Genomic DNA, 23,969 nt, shown 5'->3' with positions numbered 1-23,969 from the left:
TGGTGGCAGGTTGTTGGTGGGATCCATGGTGTAATGGGGAGAGTAAGCCCTGCAGGAGGAGGGGATGTTCGGCCCTAACAGTGCAGAGGACATACCCCCGGTGGGGGCGCTTTTTGATTTAAAAATTGAAGTCATGCACGCAAATGTCCAATATCGGTGGTCATCCTGATGTCAAATGTCCTGTCGGACAATGCATTTTCTCGCTCTTCCATCTTACGCTTTCTGTGTTTTTTCTTCCCACACATGCACTTAGGGCTCATCCTCTCCCCTTTTTCCTCTTTCTACTCCCCTTTCCCCCACCCCCAGTGTAGGGTAGCAAACTGGGTGCTCGTCTGGTTAACCTCCCTGCCTTTCCTGTCCTTGCTCTCTCTCTCTCTCTTCTTTTTCATTGCACACGACACTCCCCATGCTCACTTGGGCTTGTTGGTACATACATTACTGTAAAGAGCAGATTTTGACAGCGGGACAGAGGACATAGAAAGAAAGAGGAAGGCATAGCGGTGTTGTTCTTTAGGCATAGTATGTGCGCATACACACGTGAGCCTTTCTAGATGCGGAGGCGAGAGGAGACACGTAGGAAAAAAGAAAGTGCACTGCCACTCTCGCAGGCAAGTGGAGCCCCGACACCTGTTCCTTGGAAGCCATGTACAAGCCGTGCACGCTCGCCTGGGAGCACGTGCTCGAGGATCCAGCGACGCAGGTGAACGGCATCGTGGCGCTGGTCGACCTCGAGGGCGGCTCGCTCAGACACGTCGGCTCCATGTCGCCCGAGCACGCCTTCAAGATTGTCTACTGCGTCCAGGTACGCGGTGCCAACGAAAGAACTCGCGAAAGTTCGTTACGGACCGCAGGACACAAGTAAAGGAACAAGTACAACAGATGCGGCTTGTGTCCTGTACTAGGAACAAAAACAGCGCAAGAAACGGGACAGGGAAGAGAGATAAACACAGCTCTGTGGCGCGAAGAAAAAATAATAAAATAAAAGAGAACAGAGTGCAAGAAAAACAGCTTTTCTTGCGCTGTTTTGATCCTAGCATCATGTGCCAACTAGCTCCACACCAAACTGCTCTTGTTTCCTGTCCATAAAGCTCTCTTGTAAGTTTAATGTAAATCACCAGGTCGCCCAAGTTCAAAACCAACAAAGGAATTTTAAATGAGAAGCAGACACGACGGATACACCGCAGGCCACGTACACCTGTGATGTAGTGCTATTTTCGGCATTGCCTAATATCGCCGCATTGTCGAATTCGCCACCTCAGTTCTAATTGGCTAAGGAGGCTGCTACGGGCTCTCCGACTGGCTTAAAGCGCCAACACGACGGAATTTTAGAGTGTCCAAATTCCATAGTGGCAACCCCGGTTGCACAGCTCTTCGATGTACAAACGCTCAGCATGTGGAAGAGGAAACCTGGCGCTCTTTGGAGGAATGAAGCTGCAGCAGCAATCAGCAAGCTTATCACAGTATTAAATACCGATCCTCAGTCTGTGAATATAAACTAGGAAACGATTTCCCGAAATTTTAAGCAATAGCAGTGTAATTAGTGCCAGTTTTCCAACAGGATAACTTTACCAATACCTTTAAGCCCTCAATACCTGGGCGCGCCTGTGCATCTTTAGGTACTCATGCAGCCAAGCCAGTTTTCCCTGCATCCCGATACCATGTACGCAATCCTACGCATGCAGCCACTTTCAGTTAGAAATAATTGAATTAATTCATGCTACTTTTATATCTTGGAAGGAGCGATGCAGAGTCGACGCGTCGAACACAATTTCTTTTTTTTTTTCCCGGTATGCGAAGTGCGAGGTGATATGTGCACGACAATTCTGCACAACAATTCTGTACATGTGTTACAGCTTCCGCTCCTCATGCCTCTTTTATACTTTTCAATTAAGCACAATGGCTTTGCGTACTTCTTTTTCTTTCTTTTTCAGGGTATTCTGTGATGCATAGCTCTTAAGATGTTCGCAAAAAAAAAAAACATACTACGGGCGCGCAAAATAGGCTGCAACGTTGTGGACACTGATAGTGGCGCGCGTGATTCCCAACATGCGTGCATACTTATCGAAGTAGCAACGAATATGATATGCAAGTGTATTGTGCGAAATTTGTAACCGGTTCAGCGTGAATGCCGATCGGAGGCTGACGATAACATTAGAGTGTTCATGCGGAATGATGACACGTGTTTTCTTGCCTTGTGTACTGCAGGAGTGTTACCCCATGCGTCTGAAAGCGATCCACGTCGTCAACCAGCCTTTGTTCTTTACAATTCTATTGAGATTCCTGAAGCCATTTGTCAAGAATAAGTTCTTCCAGCGAGTAAGTAAGAATCACTGCGCAGCTGTTGTTTACATACGTCTGTAAGAAAGTCAGTTAGCGCCAGACTTTTGCGTGTAAAGAAACTTTTTTTAATTTTTATTCTCTTTGACCATCGTCATCGAGTCGCAAATCGCCGCTTCGATATTGTCACTGGGGTCACCCACAGAAGGCGACAAATGATGTGAAATGAATAGAGTCACAAGATAAGAATCCTTGCAAAATACAGCCCCTGATTTCACAAATTATTCGCTCTGAAATCGCAGAGAACAGTTGGCGAGATTGTTCTGCTTCGGGTAGCGAATATGCCACTTCGCAGGGGGTAACAAGCTGAGGCGAGCGGCTTCCGCTAATCTGAACGCTTGCACTGTCTCGGATGATCAAATCACGCTGATAGCCACTCTTCTTTTTATATGGTCCTCGTTTTTAAATGACACCGGTATCTTCCTCCATCGCATTCCATTTTTTACCTCGTTTTTATTATATTGGTGCAGCTAGTACAAAAAGAACAGCGAGCATCGATATGTTTCTTTTTTTAATCAATCAATCGAAGCTGCTTGCATGGACGACATGCGCATGTTGAGAAAACAACGTATAACATTCTGCCTTTGTTGACTCACTCATTCAGTCGATCAATTCACACGCTACTATGGTAGTCGGTCACAACGTAAGCCATGATAGCACTATTCGACATGTATTCAATCAATCAATCAATCAATCAATCAATCAATCAATCAATCAATCAATCAATCAATCAATCAATCAATCAATCAATCAATCAATCAATCAATCAATCAATCAATCAATCAATCAAATTGCCATGCCACGAGCGAATCGTGGAGTGCGCAGGCGCCACAGTCCGAGCTCGGCAAAACAAAACATCTGGCAGGGCGCCTGCGTTGCTATCCTTCAAACACGCGTGGCAACAGAGGCACGTCCGCTTTATCGACGTTCGACAGCACTCATGTTTCCGACGCACAGTTATGTTGAAATGCAACTGGACGAGTGTGTAGATGAGCGTGGCCGTCTCGACAGTAGTCGATCGGCAAAGCAGCTTGGAGAGCGATAGAGGCCCGGGCAGGTGCCGCTAGGAGATATTGATTTATGCACAGCTGCTTTTGGCACGCTTCCGCATTTCAGAACGCCCAACTAATTTTTTCCCCCTTTAAATAATGTTTTTCTCTTTCACTTTTTTTCGTGATCTCTCCCATGCATCACCAGCTCCACCTGCACGGAAGGAACTACGCCAGCTTGCACGAGTACCTGCCTCGCGAAATGCTGCCACGCGAGTACGGTGGACTTCGGAAGCCCCTCGACAACTCGGAGTTCGTCGACGCCCTGCTGCGGAACGAGGAAGCCTTCAGGTTACACGAGACGTTCGGATACCGGCATCGACCACAGCAACTCTCTTCAGCCGTGTCCGAGCGGGCGTCCGCGGTGGGCGACGGCGCATGCTTTCCCCCGCGCAACGCCCGCGTCCAGCTGGCGCAGAAGCTGTGGCGCTGCTTCGCCCACTCGCCCTTGCTTCCGGACGACGTGTCCGAAGGATCGGTGCACGCCAAGACGCTGCACAAGTACCTGAAAAAGATGGAAGAGTCCAGTGGCTGAAATATTCACGATCGAACCGAAACACCGAGTAAGGAGAAATGGAAAAGCGCGGAGGTCGTCTGACAACAAGGCGTTTAAGATGCGGTATATTGCAGTCAAACCACTTTAGGTTCGGTCCACGAGCATTTTTTATATCATCATCAACCTGCTTCAAATCCGTTTGCAGGACATATGTCTAGCACTTTCTAGCCTCGTTCACACGAAGGCAACAGCATATCGCACTGCTCAGGGGGTCGGAATATTACAACGCGAAACCATGTCACACGTCATACCTCGCGCGACGGCGCCCGGAATCTGCTTCCGGCGATTGCGTTTCGCCGGTGCGTGGAGAAAAACATACGCGTGAAGGCGTCTCGTTTTCCCTGTCCCTGTCATGATGCGACGCACCCGCATTTACACGCACCACGTGATCTGATCTACCCTTCTCTATATAGCATTGTCTGGCGCATGAACCTGCTTCTGCGATACGACGTACGACGCGTCGCCGTCGCGTTCACGTAAACGTTGGCTTCCGACGCCTTCACTTATCCCAGACAGTCCTGCACCAATCGAACCTATCGTACGCCTGTTACCTTTTCCAATATCCTTACGCCTCCTCAACCTTTGCCGCCCTGGCTAACGGTGCACTCTCGAAACGCAGGGACGGCGGCTCTGCGAGCGCCCAGCTTCTCCCGCAAGAGCGGCTCTCGCAAAGGTCTATCGCGAGCAAAACATCCCTTGCTCAGGGGTGGAACATATCCTCTCGGCCTGCATCAAGTCCAATCACAGCGTGCTTCTCCGTGCTGTCTCGACGTACACGCTGACGATGCAGGCCTTGCGCCGATCGCCACTTCCCCATCTCCTTTCTGCGTCCTCGACGCTCCTGCTGCTGCCGCTGCTCGCTCCCACCTTCCTATCCCCACTCCCCAGTGCAGAGCGGTTGAGGTGTTCTCCGCTGAGAGACAGTTACTGCGCTGCACCTCCCTCGCCCCAACCTTCACCTCCCCAATAGAATAATCTCTCTGCGCGTGGTGACCGCGAGTAAATACGTAGAGTGAAGTGCGCTTGTGTGGCCAGCAGACGAACACAGCTGATCGCAGTGCCACATGAGCAAAGAGAGATGGATAAATATAGTGATAAGCTGGGAGAAAGGTGGTAGTTCTTTATATATTCCTCTATGAAAGAAAATAGCCGAAACAGACTCGTCCTGTGCATTTGTGAAGGGTTATCGTGAACTAAAGCTTCACCTCAGCGACCAAGAAATGAAGGAACGGCACGTGCGTTGACGACAAGTGAGGCGAGAGGGCGTTTAAGCACGCACGTTAGTCATACCATTAGTATAACTGGCGCTGTATTCACCAGCAGATCTCCTGCGCGAAGTAGTAAATGGGAAAACTCAATGCCGAGAAAAGTATTATTCTGAATGTAGCAAGCTGTGGGCAAAAACTGCGCACGGACATTATGTTCGCACAATTTCAGTGGAAACAGTCGATCATGGCAGCGTCGTAAGGATCTGCTGTTCGGGCTTTAAAAAAATAGTAATAAATTATGGGGTTTTACGCGCCAAAACCACTTTCTGATTATGAGGCACGCCGTAGTGGAGGACTCCGGAAATTTCGACCACCTGGGGTTCTTTAACGTGCACCTAAATCTAAGTACACGGGTGTTTTCGCATTTCGCCCCCATCGAAATGCGGCCGCCGTGGCCGGGATTCGATCCCGCGACCTCGTGCTCCGGGCATTAAGCGGTAAGCATGGTGGTGCCAGGTATTAAATTCCGCCCCCACAAGCAACGCCTCCGCAAATTAAGACCCGGGCGAGAATTGTTCTTAAATAAAGTTGTCTTATTTTTCTGTATATAGTCACATCGTCGATATCTTCACACACCTCGCACCGCTGCTTGAAGTCTAATGGATCGGTAAGAGTTAGCGCCTGAAAAAAAAAAAGAAAGGAAGAAAGGAAACCGGGACTTGTAGGAAACAAAAACCGTGTCCTTAAGTTCCGTCTTTTCCGGCTGGTACCACATCTGCACGCGCAGATGTCAGCTGTTGAAAACAGCTCGTGCACGCCCGTAAAACAAGGAGCCTGTAGTTGATGTCCAAACGATCGCCCACGATGCAAGTTTTGCAGAAACCAAGTAGAACGGGGGCAGATAGTGGTAAAAACCTTAAAAGGTATGTGCTAAAATCCAAATTCCCTAAATTACCGAATTTGTAATGAACCCTTAAGTAAAGCGTGCGGTAGACGCGGATCACAGCCTTCCCAGTTTCTAGCAATTTCCTTGCACTTTTGCAGACTCAATTGAGTGGTATTTTTGAAGGCTTCAGCGCCAGATAAAGACAGCATCTGGGATCCCTGCGGAGCTCTAGAGCGTACGCTTTGAGTGTTACTTGTTCTTCAAGCATGACAGCCTACTAAGAGTTTGCATAGGTCTGTAAAGGCCTTTTTTCTTTCTTTTTCTTGCGAATCTTAAAAAGGTCCTGAACCACGCCTCGGCCCGGTTTCATGGACAAATACAGTCCGTAGATAGCATACGCTGTTGCGAACATCTCAGCCAAATTTTGAAGTCATGCATGGCACGTGAAGCTCGTAAGCGGAGTGCGAGGTCACCTTTGTTTGAAACGCTCTCTTTTGAACAGAAGTCGTCTCCTCACTCTTTTCGGGCTGCTATATTTCGTCATGTAGCCGATTCCCATAGGCGGGTGCTATTGGCAAATAGCCGACCGCAATCAAGATGGGTATTTTTATCAGTGTGCTTCTTTCTACTGTTACTGTGCACATTTATTCACGCAGCTTACCAAACAGGCTGAAGTAAGCGAAAATCCGCTTTCCAATTTCGATAGGACTTACGCAGTTCCGGAAGAAGCCCACTATCGCCTGCTCACGCTGGGCCGCGGCCGCCCGCCTAGGGACTAAACTTTGACGAGCCTGCGTATTGATGTCGTAGCCGTTGGGTCTCGCTAATTTCGACTAGTTTTTAACACTCAACTAGCCTGGAACCCCGCGAAACTTAAGGTCAGACCATGCGCATGCTTGCCAGCGCGCGTTCATTGCTGGCCGTCCCTGGCTAGACGCCTTGGCAGACTTCGCTTCGTATTGACCCAATGACAGGACTCGAAAATACGCAAGTCGGATGTGGCTATACTATCCATCGGGCAAGCTGGTGCAGGACAAACTCGGCCCGGACCACGTGGCACGTCTAGACTAAACAATATGAGCACGAGTGTGCACTGAAGCTCAAACCCTGCCGTGCACAAAGCAAACGCTGCATGCGCGTTGCTATAGTACAGCTGCACGTATCTATAGCTGCGGTCTACTATGTAGCGTAGATACCGCGGCTGCCGTTAGTTGCGGTGACAAGTTGATTTATTATCATCAGAGTGTAACGTTGCTGTTGCCATGCATTTCTTTTTACTGGCCGCACTTTAATTTAGGTAAATTTCGAGCAACTTGTAGCCATTGTCAGCAGGAGTCACATTTCCCGTCAATGCGCACTTCTATTTGCTCGCGAAGGTTGCGCAAACGACCTCAGAATGCTTGACCTCACCTCAACCTTCACTCGGATTTGACGACCTCGCTCAACACCCACCTCGTCCAATGAGGTTGAAGTGCATTCAGGAGACCTCACCTCAGCTTTCAGCAGCCGCCATCAACTTCACCTCGACCTCAAGAAAGGATTATGGGGACCCTACCGCCTCCTGAAGTTAAGGTTTGGCCCTCATCATCATTTCTTGTGATCGTGGTCGGGGTATTCTGTGTCAAATATGTTACCCTTGCATAAACCAACGAAAACATGTTCCGATGTGCCTGATGTATACAGGTGGCTTAAGCCACGATACAGGAAATAAATACGTTTACTGCTTAAGGAAAAAAAGGGTTCAGTGGAAGGTTCCAGCTGCGAAACATATGGTATAACAAGGTGCCCTATGGCATAGGTAAGCTACTTGTCTCGTGCGCAACCATTGTTGGTACTGTTGGCACTACGAACGGCGTTCCAGTGACATCAGCTGGGGAAATCGCCTTCGTCGTTTGCTACGCTCCGGCTGCAATACCCGAATATTCATTAGTTTTGCAACCACTCTAGAGAGAGGAAGGAAGTTTTTGCTCCCGCTGTAACTGTGTGTTTACGTAGCATGTCACTCACCAAATACTATCTGCATTTTTTTCGAGTGTGAAATTTATAGACGTCAGCATTAAAGCACCGCTGTATTGTAGGTCGCGTTAGTATTCGAACTTGGATAACATTTTAGCGTTGGAAAACAAGGACAGGAGGCAGGCGTACACAGTGCGATGCGCTAACTTCAACATTTTATTCCCGTGCAAATTCATAATTTGATATACCACGCACAAAAACGCCACTCCTGGCGAACACGTCAAACTGCTCTTACCAACAAGGCCGTCTTGGGAATCGCCAGACTGTACCCGCACCTTAGGGCTGCGAACCAGAAACAAATCATTCTGTGTTATACTATATGACGCCGAAAGAGTGCACATGTAAACAATGTGCTCCAGGTATTATTTTTGTTGCTGTTACACCAAAGTTGAAAATCCCGTTAAACTTGCACAGTTTCCTTGCGTTAAACTTGATGTTAAACAGCTTCCTTTTTGGGGCGTCTGCTAATTAAGGCGCCGGCAATCGCAACCGCGCTCGCCACCGCTTGCAATAAATCACAGGCCAGGTGTGCCAGTCTGCTGCTGGTGGTGGTATAATGTTGCTACACTTTGACGTAATAGTTCTGCGGAATCCCGCAAGGTGGAGAGAAGTAATTAATAAAGGGAAAATCAGACATCCACCCGTTCGTAGCATATGCTACGAAGGAAACACATACGGCTTCCTCGAAAGAAAGGCTCGCAGTTGAAGAAAAATTCGTCCTGGTCCGGGACTCGAACCCGGGACCACCGCCTTTACGGGGCAGCGGCTCTATCATCTGAGCTAACCACGCGGCTAGCAGATGGCAGGGCCAAGTCGAATTTGTCAACAACTCGAAGCAAATGCAACACTTTGACGTAATAGTTCTGCGAAAACCCGCAAGGTGGGGAGAAGTAATTAATGAATTAACTTCGCCCTGCCATCTGCTAGCCGCCTGGTTAGCTCAGATGATAGAGCGGCTGCCCCGGAAAGGCGGTGGTCCCGGGTTCGAGTCCCGGACCAGGACAAATTTTACTTCAATTGCGAGCCTTTTTTCCGAGGAAGCCGTACGGGTTTCCTTTGTAGCGGGTGGATGTCTGATTTTCTCTTTATTAATGTTGCTACAAGTGGGGTTGTCTGTAGCAACATTACTAGCACAACCACCATGTTACAAACCGACTAAATGTCTTTATTTCAATAATAATTAAATAAAAAGGAAAACGATTGCATAATAAATAGTGGCCTCAGGGCAGCAGAGGCGAAATGCACAAACGAACGTACACTGTAATTTTGGAGCCCAGTAAAAAATCATACATTGGTGAAGTCAAGGCCTGCAGTCCCTGACTAAACCGTGTCTCTCATAGCCCAAGCGGTGCCTCATACAAGTCAAGGCTAGACAGTCAACATCACTACAATGATCAGCACCAGGGTTGCATAAATTTACCAGCCTCATAAGAATACACGTTCAAGTACCACAAGCAAAGCACATAACGGTGCAATATTGGAGCTGGTGTCGGATCAAATGGGTTCAAGTCGTTGGTCTTGCGGAACTGACCAACTTTGTTCGAAGCCGTCACTGCACATACGGTACGAGGCCAAGGTGGGGGTGCGAATGCAGCCACGAAGTATGAGGCGAAGTGCAGCTCAAGAGCAACAGCGTCTTAAAATTCAGGAATAATTTTGCATGTTATAAAACCTCGTCACTTCATTATTTTTTTGTCCACTGTAGGACGAAGGCTCTGAGGAATCTCGAATTACCCCTGACCTGTACGTGCTAGCTGATTCCAAGTTGAGCCTGCAAATTTCCCAATTTCATTCATCATCATCAGCCTGGTTACGCCCACTGCAGGGCAAAGGCCTCTCCCATACTTCTCCAACTGCCCCGGTCATGTTGTTGTGTTCATATAGGAGGTTGTGGCCAAGTACTGCACCAGGGTGGCCAATCCTGCTCTGGTGAGGGAGTGCGTTACCGGTTCTGGTCACTGGGATCAGGCCACACTCCAGGCCTGTTTATGCAATTTTATCAACACGCGGATTTTTTTTTTAATCCGGTGGAAAATTGCGGGGCACCGGGATTCGAACCACGGACCTCTTGCACGCGAGGCGGGTGTTCTACCTCTACGCCACCGCTGCACCTTTTTCATTAGCCCCACATAATTTTCAGCCATGCTTACAGCGCTTGCTTTCCCTTAACAACCACTCTGTAACTCTAATGAAACACCGATTATTTGTCTTATGAATTATGTGGCCAGAATATTGGTAACGCCCGTTTGCTCTCTGAGCTTTCGATCAGCCACGCCGCGAGCATAACCGGGAACGAGCTCGTCTGCACCGTGACGATGCTGCAGCCCAGGTACAAGAACAGGCTCATGCAGCTGAACACGAGCAGCGCAACTGCGTACCGAGGATCTGCCAGCCTATCAAGCCGTCGTAATGAACCGTCGGGATTAACCCAGTGATAAACACCGGGGCCGCACGTTTCAGCTTCTCTGGTTAACCATCTGTACGGAGTGCTTGGGCGGCGATTTTTTTTGTAAGTCATCGTATTGACGTCCCGCTTCGTATCATAGACAGTATTGACGTCCGTCGTGCGCATACGTTCGCTAATACCGTAAGCTGCACGATCAGCAAAACTCTGGCCACAAGTTTACGTCGCTTCGACTTAGTGCTGAATTGAAACTATGAGCAATATAATTGAAAACTGGGGCTCACAGCACGGAAAACGATAGCGAACGGCCCAACATTAGCAATTTGCAATAATTAGAAAAGTTTAGGCGTATTTTTGTAGTTTCAACTCTCATGAAAAATTATAGCCTCAAAAGCGAAAAATAATCATCCACAGCCCTATGAGCGAGGGAAAGCTCAAACTAGAAAATAAATTTACAGATGTGCTAAGAAAATTAATGAGAAACTTGGCGGTTGTCAGGGGCGGTCACCACACTTCCGTATGCTACCGCCCAATAGTGCCATGAGTATGAAAAGTCAAGGCTATTGCGCGCATAGAAAAACAGGGCCTATCATATATAAAGCAGAAGTTCATAGCAAGGCATTAACGTTACTGCCTTTCACGGCAGCTCACGCCCAATAAAATTATGCACTTAAATTATTCAATGCACTTTGAGATGACAAATGAAAGTGCGCCACAAAGATGAAAGCACGCGCTTTCCTCCGTTATCAGTTGAGGCCGCTAGCCAATCGGTCGCAACAGCACGTTCCAACGCTTAACCGCGTTGAACTCGAGCGGCACACATGCATACATACTTGTGTTCGTAAGAGTGCTACCCACGTATCGCAGAAATGCTTACGTCCGCAGCTGCGACGGCTGTTCAAGTTTCGTGGATCAACTTACGCTTACTATAAGCGCAAGTAGTGAAGTTCACACCTGTGCTACCATTATATACACACCTTTTGTCGAGTCGTAGAAGCCAGTGGAGCCCTGGAATAGGGGCTCCACCCATATACAACACTCAGATTTGAGTCAATAAAGTTGTTCTTCGTGTCGACTACCGCGTTCGTCTTTGCAGCGGCGGGCATCGCAAGATTGCTGATGTTAAGAGCGGTTTCAGCTTTGTGAATATGCTTTTTTTCGTAAGATTTTTCCTACGCCAAAATTTATTCGCAAGTTCATTTAGTGAATTCCACCCCGAGGTCCCGGCATTCTTTCGGGTTAGGCTCAAAGCTATAACAAGACAAATTCGACAACGGCGAAACGTGCGGAAACGCGTCAGGCTACTTTGCTTTATAGCACTTGTCTATCGCTCTGCGCACGTCTTTAGATTGTAGTGAGAATGATAATATCTTATTTCCTATTTAAGGGGACGAGCATGCTTGTATCCCACAAACAAGGAATAATGTTTTTCTTTGGGCTCTGAAAGTGGTGCAAGAATGTTCATGTGGCGTCTTTGGACGGTGAAACAATGCAACGAATTCGCGTACCATCACATAACCAAAGAGCCGCGCAGGGAGAGTTATTTTGCTTGCATACAATATGGCGTTGCCTGAAATTGTATTTTACGGTCTTCTGGTGACTTTAGTTTGCGTGAGAGAGTCGATTGTTTTGTTTCCAGTTAGCCCGTTTTGATAAGTGGCGCCGCCTTGTGCAAACGAACGGAGACACAGTGAACAGAGTGGTGCGTGGCCTCCGCGGTTACCATTGTGCTGCTACATTGGCTTCTATAGCGTAGATGAATGGTGTGTGCGTGCATTTATTTGCCGGGCATGTATTGAAATACTCTCGATGGCTTTCGGACACATCGCTTTCAGTCGACTTTGACTGCTTCATCCACTGACCTGATTCCCGGCTGTTGCTCCAATGAGTCGACCTTGCAGTCGACGCGGTGTGCATGGCGTCGCACAACAGTGAAAGCATCTCCGAAGGGCGATCGGCCGACCATGCGGACATCAGTCGAACCTTTGAAGCTGCGTGGCAAAATAGGAAGAATATTTACACCGCTGTTTACACTGAACTTGGTGTGAGGTAACATTATCTAGGCTGCCGCTCTGCTCAGAGCCAGGGTTGCCGTTGGTGGCTACTTTGCGCCAAATTGGCCACTTTTCGACCCCGTCTGGCGATGAAAATTTCACGTTGGCTCCTTGGCTACTTTGAACTTCTATTTTGGCGCATTCACTAGCCATTTTTTTTGCAATTGCATATACAATAGCAAGCAAGAACAAAGAAGAACAATTATTTTTAAAGCTTTGCTCTCCTCATGGCTGTTCCGGTCGCCTTGACGCGCGCGCGTTACAGGATGGATTTCGTCACGTGACGGCGGAACGACTGCTCACTGCAAGTACTGCAATTGCAACATTCGACCCCACTACAGTGATCTGTTGAAGCACGCAGAAACCAAAAAGCACCGCGAGTGCGCAGTAATCCCAAATTCGCAACAAAAACTGCCGCAGCTTCTAGCGTCTTCGAGTCGAACGTACTATGAAAAGGCTCGCCGAGAGTTAAGGATCGCCTTGTACACTGCAGTGCACACTTCCATTAATGCTGTCGACGAACTTGGTGAGATTCTGCATTCCGAATTCAATGATTTTGATCTGCACAGAACGAAGTGCACGGCTATAATTACGAATGTTCTCTTCCCGTACTTCACGGAAAACATGGACAAACAACTGAACGGCTCCAGCTATTCTCTAATGGTGGATGAATCAAGCGATGTATCCACGACAAAGCAACTTTCCATGGTTGTGCGGTTTCTGAGTTTAGAAGAAAACAGGATTGCAACCACCCTTCTTGATCTCGTAGAGCTGTCTGATGGAACGGCAGAAACGCTTCACGACACGGTATTGAAGACGTTCGACAAGCACGGCCTATCGATCAAGAACTGTCTCGGACTCTGCACCGATGGTGCAAATGCCATGTGCGGCAAACACAATTCTCTGTTCAGTCGTCTTAGTGAGGACAACAAAGACTTGATTCTGATCAAATGCTCTTGCCACAGCCTGGACCTTGTGGCATCCAAGTCGATGGAGGCGATTCCTTCTGCGGTTGAGCACTTAGTGCGAGAAACCTACAACTACTTTGCACACGGCAGCTGCCGGCAAGATGCTTATAAGAGACTGTATGCCAGTATGACAGTGGAAGATGAAAGTGCAAATCCACCGCCCAAGATTCTGTCGCTTTCGCAGACGAGATGGCTTGCTATTGCAGACTCTATAGAAAGAATTTTGGCGCAGTACCAGTCTCTCGAAGAGTTTTTTGAGAAAGCAGAAGATCGCAGCTACAACGTGCGCATTTTACGAGAGATGTATCGAGACAGAAAAAATTATGTTTACCTCGTGTTTCTTGCCTCAGTTCTCCGTAACGTTAGGCGAGTGAACAAAATGTTCCAAACAAACACAACTGACCCACTGGTTGTCTTCCAAGAGCTAGAAAATTTGTATTTGGAAATTCTTAGGCGGATTTTGAATCCATCAGTTTTGAGGCACAACACAACGGCAAGTCTGCTGTCGCTAGACCTGGCAAAAATGAAGTCGATTTTCCTGCAACCAGAGGTAGTGGACCTAGGTGCCGTCTTCAGAGAGAAGATTTCACTAGTCCCTATTGAAGACCAACGGGCCGTGAGGGAGCGCTGTTTCCAATTCTTGAGGCAAATGGCGATGGGACTGCAGCAGCGACTTCCAAATGCCTCCTCTGCACTTCGAAGACTGTGTGCCATAAATCCCGATGGCATAGAAAGTGCTAAGAGCCGTGAATGCATAATGAAGCTACCGCTGCATTTTTTTGGATGTTCCTCAATCGAACTGGAGTCTGAAATACGCCAGCTGCAGAGTGTTAGCGGTGCACTTGATCGCGCATCATGTTTGACTTTCTGGCACGCAGCGGCATCGTACAAGGACCCTTGCGGCGAATGCCCTTTTCAACACCTGGCGCAAGGAGCACTGAAAATTTTGACCCTTCCAATTTCTAACGCTGATGCAGAGCGCGTGTTCTCTTGCGTGAACTTGACGAAAACAGAGATCCGTAACAAAATGAAGCTGGACTTGCTCATGGCGATTCTGCGAATCAAATTTGGGCTACGACTTCAAGAAAAAACAGCATCATCGTTTGACGTTCCTGCTGAGTTGTTGAATAGAATGTGCCAAAATTACTCCGGCATGAACACTATCTACTCTAGATAAACTACGCGGACTGAACTTTTATTTATTTGCAACGTACCTGATGCTTGAAGGCCAAGCAAGAGAACCAAATTTCCTTGCTCTTTATTTACTCTGTGTTCTTGTGTTGATTCAAAATGATATTATTTATTGTTCATTAATAAAAGTTGCTTATAATAATGGTACTTTTCTACTTGGCTACAAATTTGGCGCCAAGACCAGGTGGCGTGGCTACTTTTGGCTGCTTTTAGCCTCAGTTCTAGCTCTTTTTGAAAAATTCCCAACGGCAACCCTGCTCAAGCAGAGGAGGACAGGAGAAAAAGATGGATATGAGTGGCACTGAGTGTGCTTGAAGGTTGCCGATGTAAAGTAACTGCTTGGAGCTGCCAGTCAGAGCGCGTGGTTGTGAAAACAGTGTGACTACGACGACCGGGCGAGCGCTCTTAAAAGTACAAAATAACAGAAGCGCAGCTATTCAAGTAGCACGTATTGCTGCGTTGGTGGATTCGCACTGATGAAAGAAAAAAAAAAATACGCGAGCTCTGCATGCTATGCGAAAGAAGGCGCTGGTGAGTGCTGATGCCGTTTTCTCCCGGGCGTATCCATACGCAAACATATTGCAATTCTGCAACAGTATGCACTATATGCTTTCTCTGCACAAGACGCGGCTCATGCTCAGGGATATGTTAGTCATCCACTATTTGGCCTCGGTCGCCCTTTGAATTTTGAGCCGCTTCGCACTGCTCCTATAGCTCCTCCCTCCACCTGGCACGACGTTCACGTCACGCTTCAGCACGCCTACGTTTCATTTTTAGTTCCATCTCTGTGCTGTGCTACAGCTTCCGTACACACGCAGTGTTCACAGAGGTTGGCGTGTGCAACGTTTCACTCCGTAGGCGACAACTGCCCTGCTATATAGATGTCGCCGGTCAGACAAAGAAGTACAAATTTTGACGACGACCGTGTAGAAGGAAAACGGCACAAGGTGCCATGCAGACCTGCGTATTTTCCCTGTGCACAGGGGCGGAAGTTTTGCACAAGTTTTTCCCAAGAATACTATAGTGTCCTCCAGTACGCGAATATCACACGTGTGCCTACCAGGGGCCGAAAGTCTAGCGATCTGGAGGGCATGATGAAAGCCCTGTAAGAAGGGAACGGGGGCTGTTTGCATACAAGCAGCGTCACTTGATTCTGTGCTCGCCGCTGTCGCTGCCGCATTGTGGTCACAAGCGAGCCAGAAAAGCAGTTTGCTTGAGTTCGTGGGACACGATGACTCCAATTCGCGCCTGCTCGCCCGCTATGACGATGCACAGTTGACTCCACTCAAAAGGAATTCAAAGGGACAGAAAAATCTGTTTCGTTTACCAAAGTTTCATTTAAGCGAAGCACACAAAGATCGTCAAGAATCATTTTGTTCGAAAAACGTATACGAGTGTGTTGGTATTACACTGGCTCAAAAGAGAGACCTAATGTTCGCTCGGTTGCTAATATTGTAGGTTCCTTAGCGCAAGGTCGTGTTCACGCGCGAAAAGATTCTCAATAATTCTGCGCGGTCCTCGTGTTTATAACAGCGCTAGCAATTGGCTTTCGAATGCAGAACTTGCCGTCTGATCTGAAAGAGTAGCGCTCACTGGAACATTAATATCTATGTATTCCTCTATATGTAGAAATAAATATATGGTCACCGCCACGAATTTCACCGATAATATTTTCAAATATCTCCTCACAGCAGCTAACAAGGGCATCATATGGCATGTCATTCGTGGTGGTTTGAACGAAACAGTAGAACCAGCCTGGATGCCAAATCATCCCCTCCTCCTCCTCCTCCTCCTCCTCCTCCTCCTCCTCATAATAATAATAATAATAATAATAATCAGCGTATTTTATGTCCACTGAAGGACGAAGGCATCTCCCTGCGATCTCCAATTACCCCTGTAGTCACTAGAGAAGTCCTAATGAAGGAAGGAGGAAGACGACGAAGTGTCTTCTTGGCAGAACACTTGTTTCTGTGCTCGGTGAATTTTTGGTAAAATCTTCGGCTTTCGAGGTGCCTCGCCTCCCCGTCTTGCAGCCATGGACGCGGAGCATGCTAGAGGCCCGCCTGGCCAGACGTCATCACAGCCGTCAACCGCAAGGAAGCGAGTTGGCTCCCCCAGTGACACCGAAGACACCGAGCTGTACTCCATGTCGGACGACTCATCCGACGACGGCTTCATACCCGTCCGGAGTAAGAGGGCGAGAAGAAAAATCGTCAACACAGCGCCGTCAACTCCTGCGAGCACAACGACTATGAAGTCAAGGCCTGCGCGCTGGCCACACGTCATCATCTATATGCCGGAAGAGCCATCAAGCAACCTACGATTGCTGAACAGGCAAGCCCTATCCATTTTTCTGGAACGTGCGGTGCCGGATCAAATTAAAGATATAAGAATAAATCCACGCAAGAATATACTCGCCATAGATGTGTTCAACGCGACTGCGCTTGGAAAACTTCAAGCGATCACGGAGCTAGGCGGAATCAAAATGCGCCCCTTTATCCCGATCGACGACACATCCATAGCCGGTGTGATTTACGACATCGACATAGCCATTCCTAATGATGACTTACCTAGCCTCATCAAGCCGGCATACGAAGGCACGATCATTACGCAAGTGCGCCGCCTTGGGAATACGCGCTGCGTAAAAGTAATATTCAAGGGGGATTGTATCCCATCCCACGTTAAAGTCGGACATTTTCGACATCCGGTTCGACCATTCATCCAGAAGCCGCTTCAATGCCATCAGTGTTTCAGGCTAGGACACGTTAAGGGCGTGTGTCCCAACTCGCTACTGTGTCCCCGTTGCGCTGAACCTCATGCAGAACAGACCTGCGGTGCCACGGTCCTGAAGTGTGCCAACTGTAGCGGCCCTCACGCGGCCTCGTCGAAAGACTGTCCCCGCATCAAGAGGGAACGCGCGGTTCTCAAGCAAATGGCCAGAGACAATTCGGCCCACAGGGAGGCAGCCAAAGTAGTCCGGCGTCGGCGTCGACGTCGGCACCATCGTACGTCTTCGAAGAAGACGCATGCGCGAAGTGACAGTACCCACTCCTCTGCGGTGCCAGTTAGCCGCGCCGCGAAAGGGCCCACCACTTCCACGAAGGAAGCAGAAAAGACTCTATCTTTAGAGGAATGGCCTACGCTACCGAGCCGCTCCCTTGCGAAAGAACCTCAGAAGGTCGGGGCCCCACCTGATCCTTCTCCGGCCATGGATGATTCACCCAAAACAGACCGTCAAGTCATCTCGGTGCTACGTTCTCTCATGGAGGCCATTCGAGCGCTTTTAGTGGACATGAGGACACCATCTGCTCGAAGCGCACTTAAAGTGTTGGACGCCTTAAGCCCAGTGCTTGCATCCCTCAACTAGAAAGATGGCTACTCATACCCCATCCTTCCGGAAAGAAGTCAAAGCAGCGTCCGTCATCCAGTGGAACGCCAGAGGGCTAAAATCACGAATTTCAGATTTTCGTCAGTTTGTCTACACCAATGGGTTTCCACTCATCGTCATTTGTGAGCCCAACTTGTCGAAACCAATAAGACTGTCAGGATACGAGTTTATCATGTCATCAACAAACGGTGCATGCAGCAAAATCGTCGTTTTTATTCGTCGTGAACTCACCTATGTTTTGCAACCAATTGCGCCCCACGACGACAATCAATATATATGCATCACAGTTAAAAAGAACAAACTCTTGTTTACTCTCATAGGCGTGTATATATCGCCTTCCAGCAATTTCAATACCAAAAGATTTGAGGATATCTTGAGTGTTTGTCCCGCCCCATGGGTCATCATAGGAGATTTCAATGCGCACCATCCAGCATGGGGAAGTACAAGGACAAATGCAAGAGGACGAAGATTGGCAAGTATCGCCCACAACTATGGCCTTACTCTCCTGAACGATGGTAGCCCCACCTTTCTTCGAGGCGTGACATACGGCAGCTGCCTCGACCTTGCTTTCGTCTCCAACTCTCTCGCCAGATGTGTGAAGTGGTTTCCAGACATTGAGACACATGGGAGTGACCACATTCCCACCTATCTGAACATCAAAGGCTTGTCGTCTACATCAGGCTCACGGAATACCATTCGGACGATTCAATGGGCCAACTTCAAATCTGAGATGGAAGATGCCTGCCGCGAGGGCCTACCCTCTGGGTTAGAGCAAACGATTAAAATGACGATGCAAAACGCCACTCGCATGATGACGATCTCTTCCACGCGAAATGACTTCGACATAGAATTAGAGCGACTTCGAGCGCTTCGTCGCCGGGCGGAACGTCGATATCGACGTACAAAATCAATCCATGACCTTAGGGCAGCCAGGAGGATGCAAAAGAAGATTCAGCGTCGTATGGAAAGATTAGCGTCGGAACGGTGGGCAACGTTTTGCCAGACACTCGACCCTCGCAAGCCACTGTCTCACATTTGGAAAACGGTGCAAGGTCTGCGTTGCCTTCCGGAACGGCGTTTTCCATTCAAGGCGCTAGCGCTTTTCCAAGGGCGTCAAGACATCGATGTCGCAGAAGACTTTTGTGCGCGGATCGCAGACCAAGCGACTCGTCCAGATCCTCCAGCCCGAGCTGACGTCCCCCATTCCCGTGATTGCCGCATGGACCTTCCTTTTACAATGGAGGAGCTCGAAGCGGCACTAGCTCTCTGCAGGCGCTCATCATCTCCGGGTCCAGATGGTATATCATACCGGGCCTTGTGCTATCTCGGAGAGTCCGCACGGATAGAATTGTTGAGCCTTTACAACTCCTCATGGCAGGAGGGAAATGTTCCTGACGAATGGAAAGTAAGCCGCCTGGTGCCACTCTTAAAGCAGGGCAAATCCCCATTAGAACTCACCTCTTACCGCCCAATAGCACTGGCCAGCTGTGTAGGAAAGATAATGGAACGGATGATCCTTGGCCGCCTGGAATGGTACCTTGAATTTTACAAGATTTATCCGCTTTCCATGGCTGGTTTCCGACGTGACCGCTCTTCCATCGACAGTGTAGTTGATCTCGTTTCATATGTCCAGCACGAAAGGTCCCGTAAGCGTTTATCTGCAGCTTTATTCTTAGATGTGAAAGGGGCATATGATAACGTATTACATGAGGCCATTCTCGACGCTCTTGCGACGGTTGGCCTAGGTGGTCGAGTTTTCTTGTGGATTGCAAGTTACCTGTCTGCAAGATCATTCTATGTGTTAACTGACGATGGCCCAACTACGCGACGCTATACCAGCAGGGGCGTTCCTCAAGGCGGTGCTCTCAGCCCGACGCTATTCAACCTCGCTCTTGTTGGACTTGCTGAATGCTTGCCAACTACCATCAAGATTTCAACATACGCTGACGACATCTGTGTCTGGACTTCGGCAGTCACACGTCCTCAGATACGTGCGCGACTTCAAAGAGCGGCCACTTTGACAGCGAACTACTTGTGTAAACAGGGTCTCAGCATTTCACCTGAAAAATGCGCACTAGTCGCATTTACTCGGAAACCGATGACGCCTTATGTCATCTCAATCAATGGGCGGACCATTTCCTATGTCCGAAACCACAGATTCCTTGGCGTCATTATTGACCGAGACCTCTGTTGGAGCCCACACGTGGCCTACATGAAACGGCGCCTGACAGCTACTTCCCAGTTGTTCAAATACTTGACAGGGAAGACGTGGGGGATGTCAGTAGACGCAATGCTTAAACTCTACAGAGCTCTCTTTCTCGGTTTTTTAAGATACAGTCTACCTGTACTGAACAACACCTGCAAGACAAATATTCGTGTTCTGCAGGCAGTACAAGCTCAAGCACTCAGAGTCTGCCTTGGTTTGCCCAGATGTACGTCAACAGAGGCGACTCTTGCGATTGCTCGGGACCATCCAATGCGAACTCACATTACGGTGGAAGCCCTGAGAACGCACATCAGACATTTTGCACATGCCCCCTATCACCACCTTGCAGCACTACCTTCAGACAGGCACCAATCATCATTCTCTAGAACTATCAACAAGTACAACGACAAACTTCCCTCGGGCTTCACCGCTGCATCTAAACCATCGATACCCCCTTGGTGTCTTATCAGCCCCACAGTACATCTCAGTGTACCAGGAATCGGAAAAAAGTCTGAACTGTCGTCGCCTGTCCTCAAACAACTGTCTCTGCTTCTTCTGCACGAGAGGTACGCGGACAGTGAACACATTTATACTGATGGTTCCACAAACACCCAGTGTTCGTCCGGTGCTGTGGTTGTCCCAGCAAAAGCTATTACCATCAGCTTCAGGACTGACCACCCGACAACGTCGACATCTGCTGAACTAGCTGCTCTTCGCGCTGCACTCCGTTTCGTCAGTCGGGAGCCACCTCGACAATGGTCCATCTTCAGCGACTCAAAGGCAGCCCTACAATCTATACTATCAGCTCTGCGTCGCGGGCCATTCGAACAGCTCGTATTCGATATTAGATGCCTACTCCATACATCACAGGAGAAAGGACACCACGTGACGTTTCAGTGGCTGCCAAGTCACTGCGGCGTCACTGGAAACGAAGACGCCGATAATGCCGCTCGGGCAGCTCTTGAAGACGCACAAGAAGAGGCCATACCGCTTTCACGATCCGACGCAGCTAGCAGACTTCGAGTGCTTGCACAGGAGATGACGCTCTCTTCATGGTGCACACCAAACAGCCAGACCAACCAGAGCAACCGTCAATACCACCTGCCCTCTTTGATGCATCTCTATATGCCAACTGGACTCCGCCGAAGCGAGGCGACTCTGCTTTATCGCTTATGGTTAGGGGTGGCTTTCACGAAATCTTACTCATTCCGCATTGGAATGGCCGACAACGCTCTCTGCAATGCCTGTCTTTGCGAGGAGACGCTGCAACACATTCTGTGCGACTGTCCTGAATATAATGTTCAGCGACAGTCCCTGGCATCCGTTCTCGCGCACCTTGACACTAGACCATTGTCCCTCGACACGATTTTCACATGCCGCCGACAGAAGACATCGCAGGTGAAGGCGACGAAGGGACTACTTCAGTTTTTGAAAGAGACGGGATTGGACAAGCGGCTCTGACAGTGTTATCACGTACAATGCCAGATTGATGGACTCTACCGGACGATGTTTGTGTGTTGTGCTATGTGCTCTCTCTCTCTCTCTCCCCCTTCCCCATCTTTCATCGCCCCCATCCCTCTCCCATGTGTAGGGTAGCAAGCCGGTTACGCTAAACTGGTTAACCTCCCTGCCTTTCCTTCTCTACTTTTTCCTTCCTTCCTAATGAAGGAAACACCATTGCAACTTCGATATACCTGGTTTGCATTAAATCTACCGATACTCTCGGATACATTTGATTTTCTTTATTATTTATAGCATCACATGTTTCCATAGCACGACATCACAAACGTCAGGCCTGTTTGTCGCACTTCTTCTGTTCCATACGACGATGAGGTAGCTCGTAGGTTCGGCAAAGTTTCGTTTAAGCAGAGTTCACAAGAACATGGGTTCCGTTTAACCGAAGTTTGACAAAACTCTGCCTGTGAGCGGTCAACCAAAGCTGATGCCATTGTTCAGTTTATCCGGCATTTCCGTTTAGGCTAGTTTCATTTATCCGAAGTCTGTTGCATTTAATTTACAAAGTGCAGTTACGCTTTAATAAATAATAATAATAATAATAATAATAATAATAATAATAATAATAATAATAATAATAATAATAATAATAATCAGCCTGGCTACGCCCTCTGCAGGGCAAAGGCCTCTCCTGTACTTCTCCAACTACGCCGGTCATCTGCTAATTGTGACCATGTTGTCCCTGCAATCTTCTTAATCTCATCCGTCCACCTAACGTCCACTAAGCTGGCAACGATGGCGTAGAGGTAGAACATCCGCCTCGCGTGCAAGAGGACCGTGGTTCAAATCCCGGTGCCACGCAATTTTCCGCCGGATTAACAGTAATAATGATAAAAATCCGCGTGTTGATAAAATTGCATAAACAGGCCTGGAGTGCGGCCTGATTCCGGTGACCAGAACCGGTAACGCACTCCCTCACCAGAGCAGGATTGGCCACCCTGGTGCAGTACTTGGCCACAACCTCCTATATGAACACAACAATAAATATAAGTAGGCACGGCAAAACAGCCGCCTCAAGAAGATATCTACGCGCTTGCACCCCCTAACTTAAAGAAAGGCATTGGCGAATTATGGACGCGCTCCGAAGGGTGCCTGGTCTTCCTCTTACCGTGGCCATCGCGTCTTGTTGCCGCGATCGCCGTTCCGCCCGAAGGAATGAACGGCAATAAACAACGCACCTTCAAACGTGACGTTCGACGCGCTCTCATCGACCCTCGTCGCTGGATAAGCGCCTGCAAAGCTTTACGAAAGCATCAGGCCGTCAACCTTGACCGAAGTCGGCACGTTGAGCTAGCCGCCAGCGCTAAAGCGAAACGAAAACAGCAAACCGGAGGGTCACGTGAGAGGGGCGAAAGCGTGCGAGCGCGGTACCTCCAAGGCCGCAGCTGCATGCCTCTCGGGGTCGCAAACGCGTTCTCATAGCAGACGACGGCCGGAAGGAGAATGCACTGGCGATGCAGTAGGTTGATTTCCGTTTGCACCAGTAACGCCCTTCGAGCGTTCGCGCCCTGTAACTTTCCCTTCGATTGAGAGGAAAAGCTATCACCACGCTTCGCTTGAATGTCGAGGCGTTGGACTCGCGGGAGAGGACCAATGTGATGTCGCTCTTTCCTGAAACGCTACCGTGTTGCCAGCGCACGTGGCTCGCTAGTCGTGGTAAACGCAGCCTCGGTGGTGGGTGTTCGACCGACTCGTTAAGTGTGGAAGGAATTCCTGCACGGCGCTCAATGGCATCATCGCCGCCATTGTAAGACAAAGAAAGGAACCTTCAGTGACCAGCGAGGATAGTGGATACAACGAACAACAATACGTAAGTAGTATCGTCCTCGTTCAATGACGCGTTTATGTAAAATATAAGACTCAAAAAATGAAATGTAGTAAAGTGGACAATTGCACGAGTTGGTCAATGTTCACTTTCAAGACAGCGCAAAGAGATTAAAGACATCGAGAAGAAGAACAGGTGACAGGCGCCGACTGAGATTTTATTAGGGGGAAAGAAAGACAGCGTGCAAATTTACAAAAAGGCCAACCCGTGTACATATATAGGTGCACTAGATCGAGAGAGAAGCAGAGAGGGTAGAGAAAAACTGACTGTAACGAAAAGACATTACTCCGGCCCAAAGGCTCGCACACACATTGTGTGCCGTGTTTGCTCCATTCTTTATTTTAATATACCACAGGCCCGCCACGG

General features: G+C 48.7%; 1 protein-coding gene and 1 long non-coding RNA gene across 2 annotated transcripts in view; one reads left to right on the top strand and one right to left on the bottom strand.

Annotated features, from left to right (window-relative positions):
- Positions 1-23,969, top strand: part of LOC126536775 (uncharacterized) — a 41,779-nt gene that overhangs the window by 3,007 nt on the left and 14,803 nt on the right. Inside the window, exons 3-4 of the mRNA XM_055074160.2 lie at positions 609-858; positions 3,552-3,913. Of these exons, the coding sequence (XP_054930135.1) occupies positions 609-858; positions 3,552-3,913 (612 nt within the window). The remainder of the gene's footprint in view (positions 1-608; positions 859-3,551; positions 3,914-23,969) is intronic.
- On the bottom strand, positions 3,803-12,744 carry LOC129386232 (uncharacterized). The gene is made up of 3 exons (XR_008613679.2): positions 12,319-12,744; positions 8,288-8,334; positions 3,803-3,891 (listed from the first exon to the last, which is right to left on the bottom strand). It is a non-coding gene; the product is annotated as an uncharacterized lncRNA (long non-coding RNA).

The sequence above is a fragment of the Dermacentor andersoni genome, chromosome 4 (genome assembly GCF_023375885.2).
Source record: "Dermacentor andersoni chromosome 4, qqDerAnde1_hic_scaffold, whole genome shotgun sequence".
Lineage (NCBI taxonomy): Eukaryota > Metazoa > Arthropoda > Arachnida > Ixodida > Ixodidae > Dermacentor > Dermacentor andersoni.
Note: the sequence above shows the minus strand (reverse complement) of the source record. Positions and strands in the feature narration are given on the sequence as shown.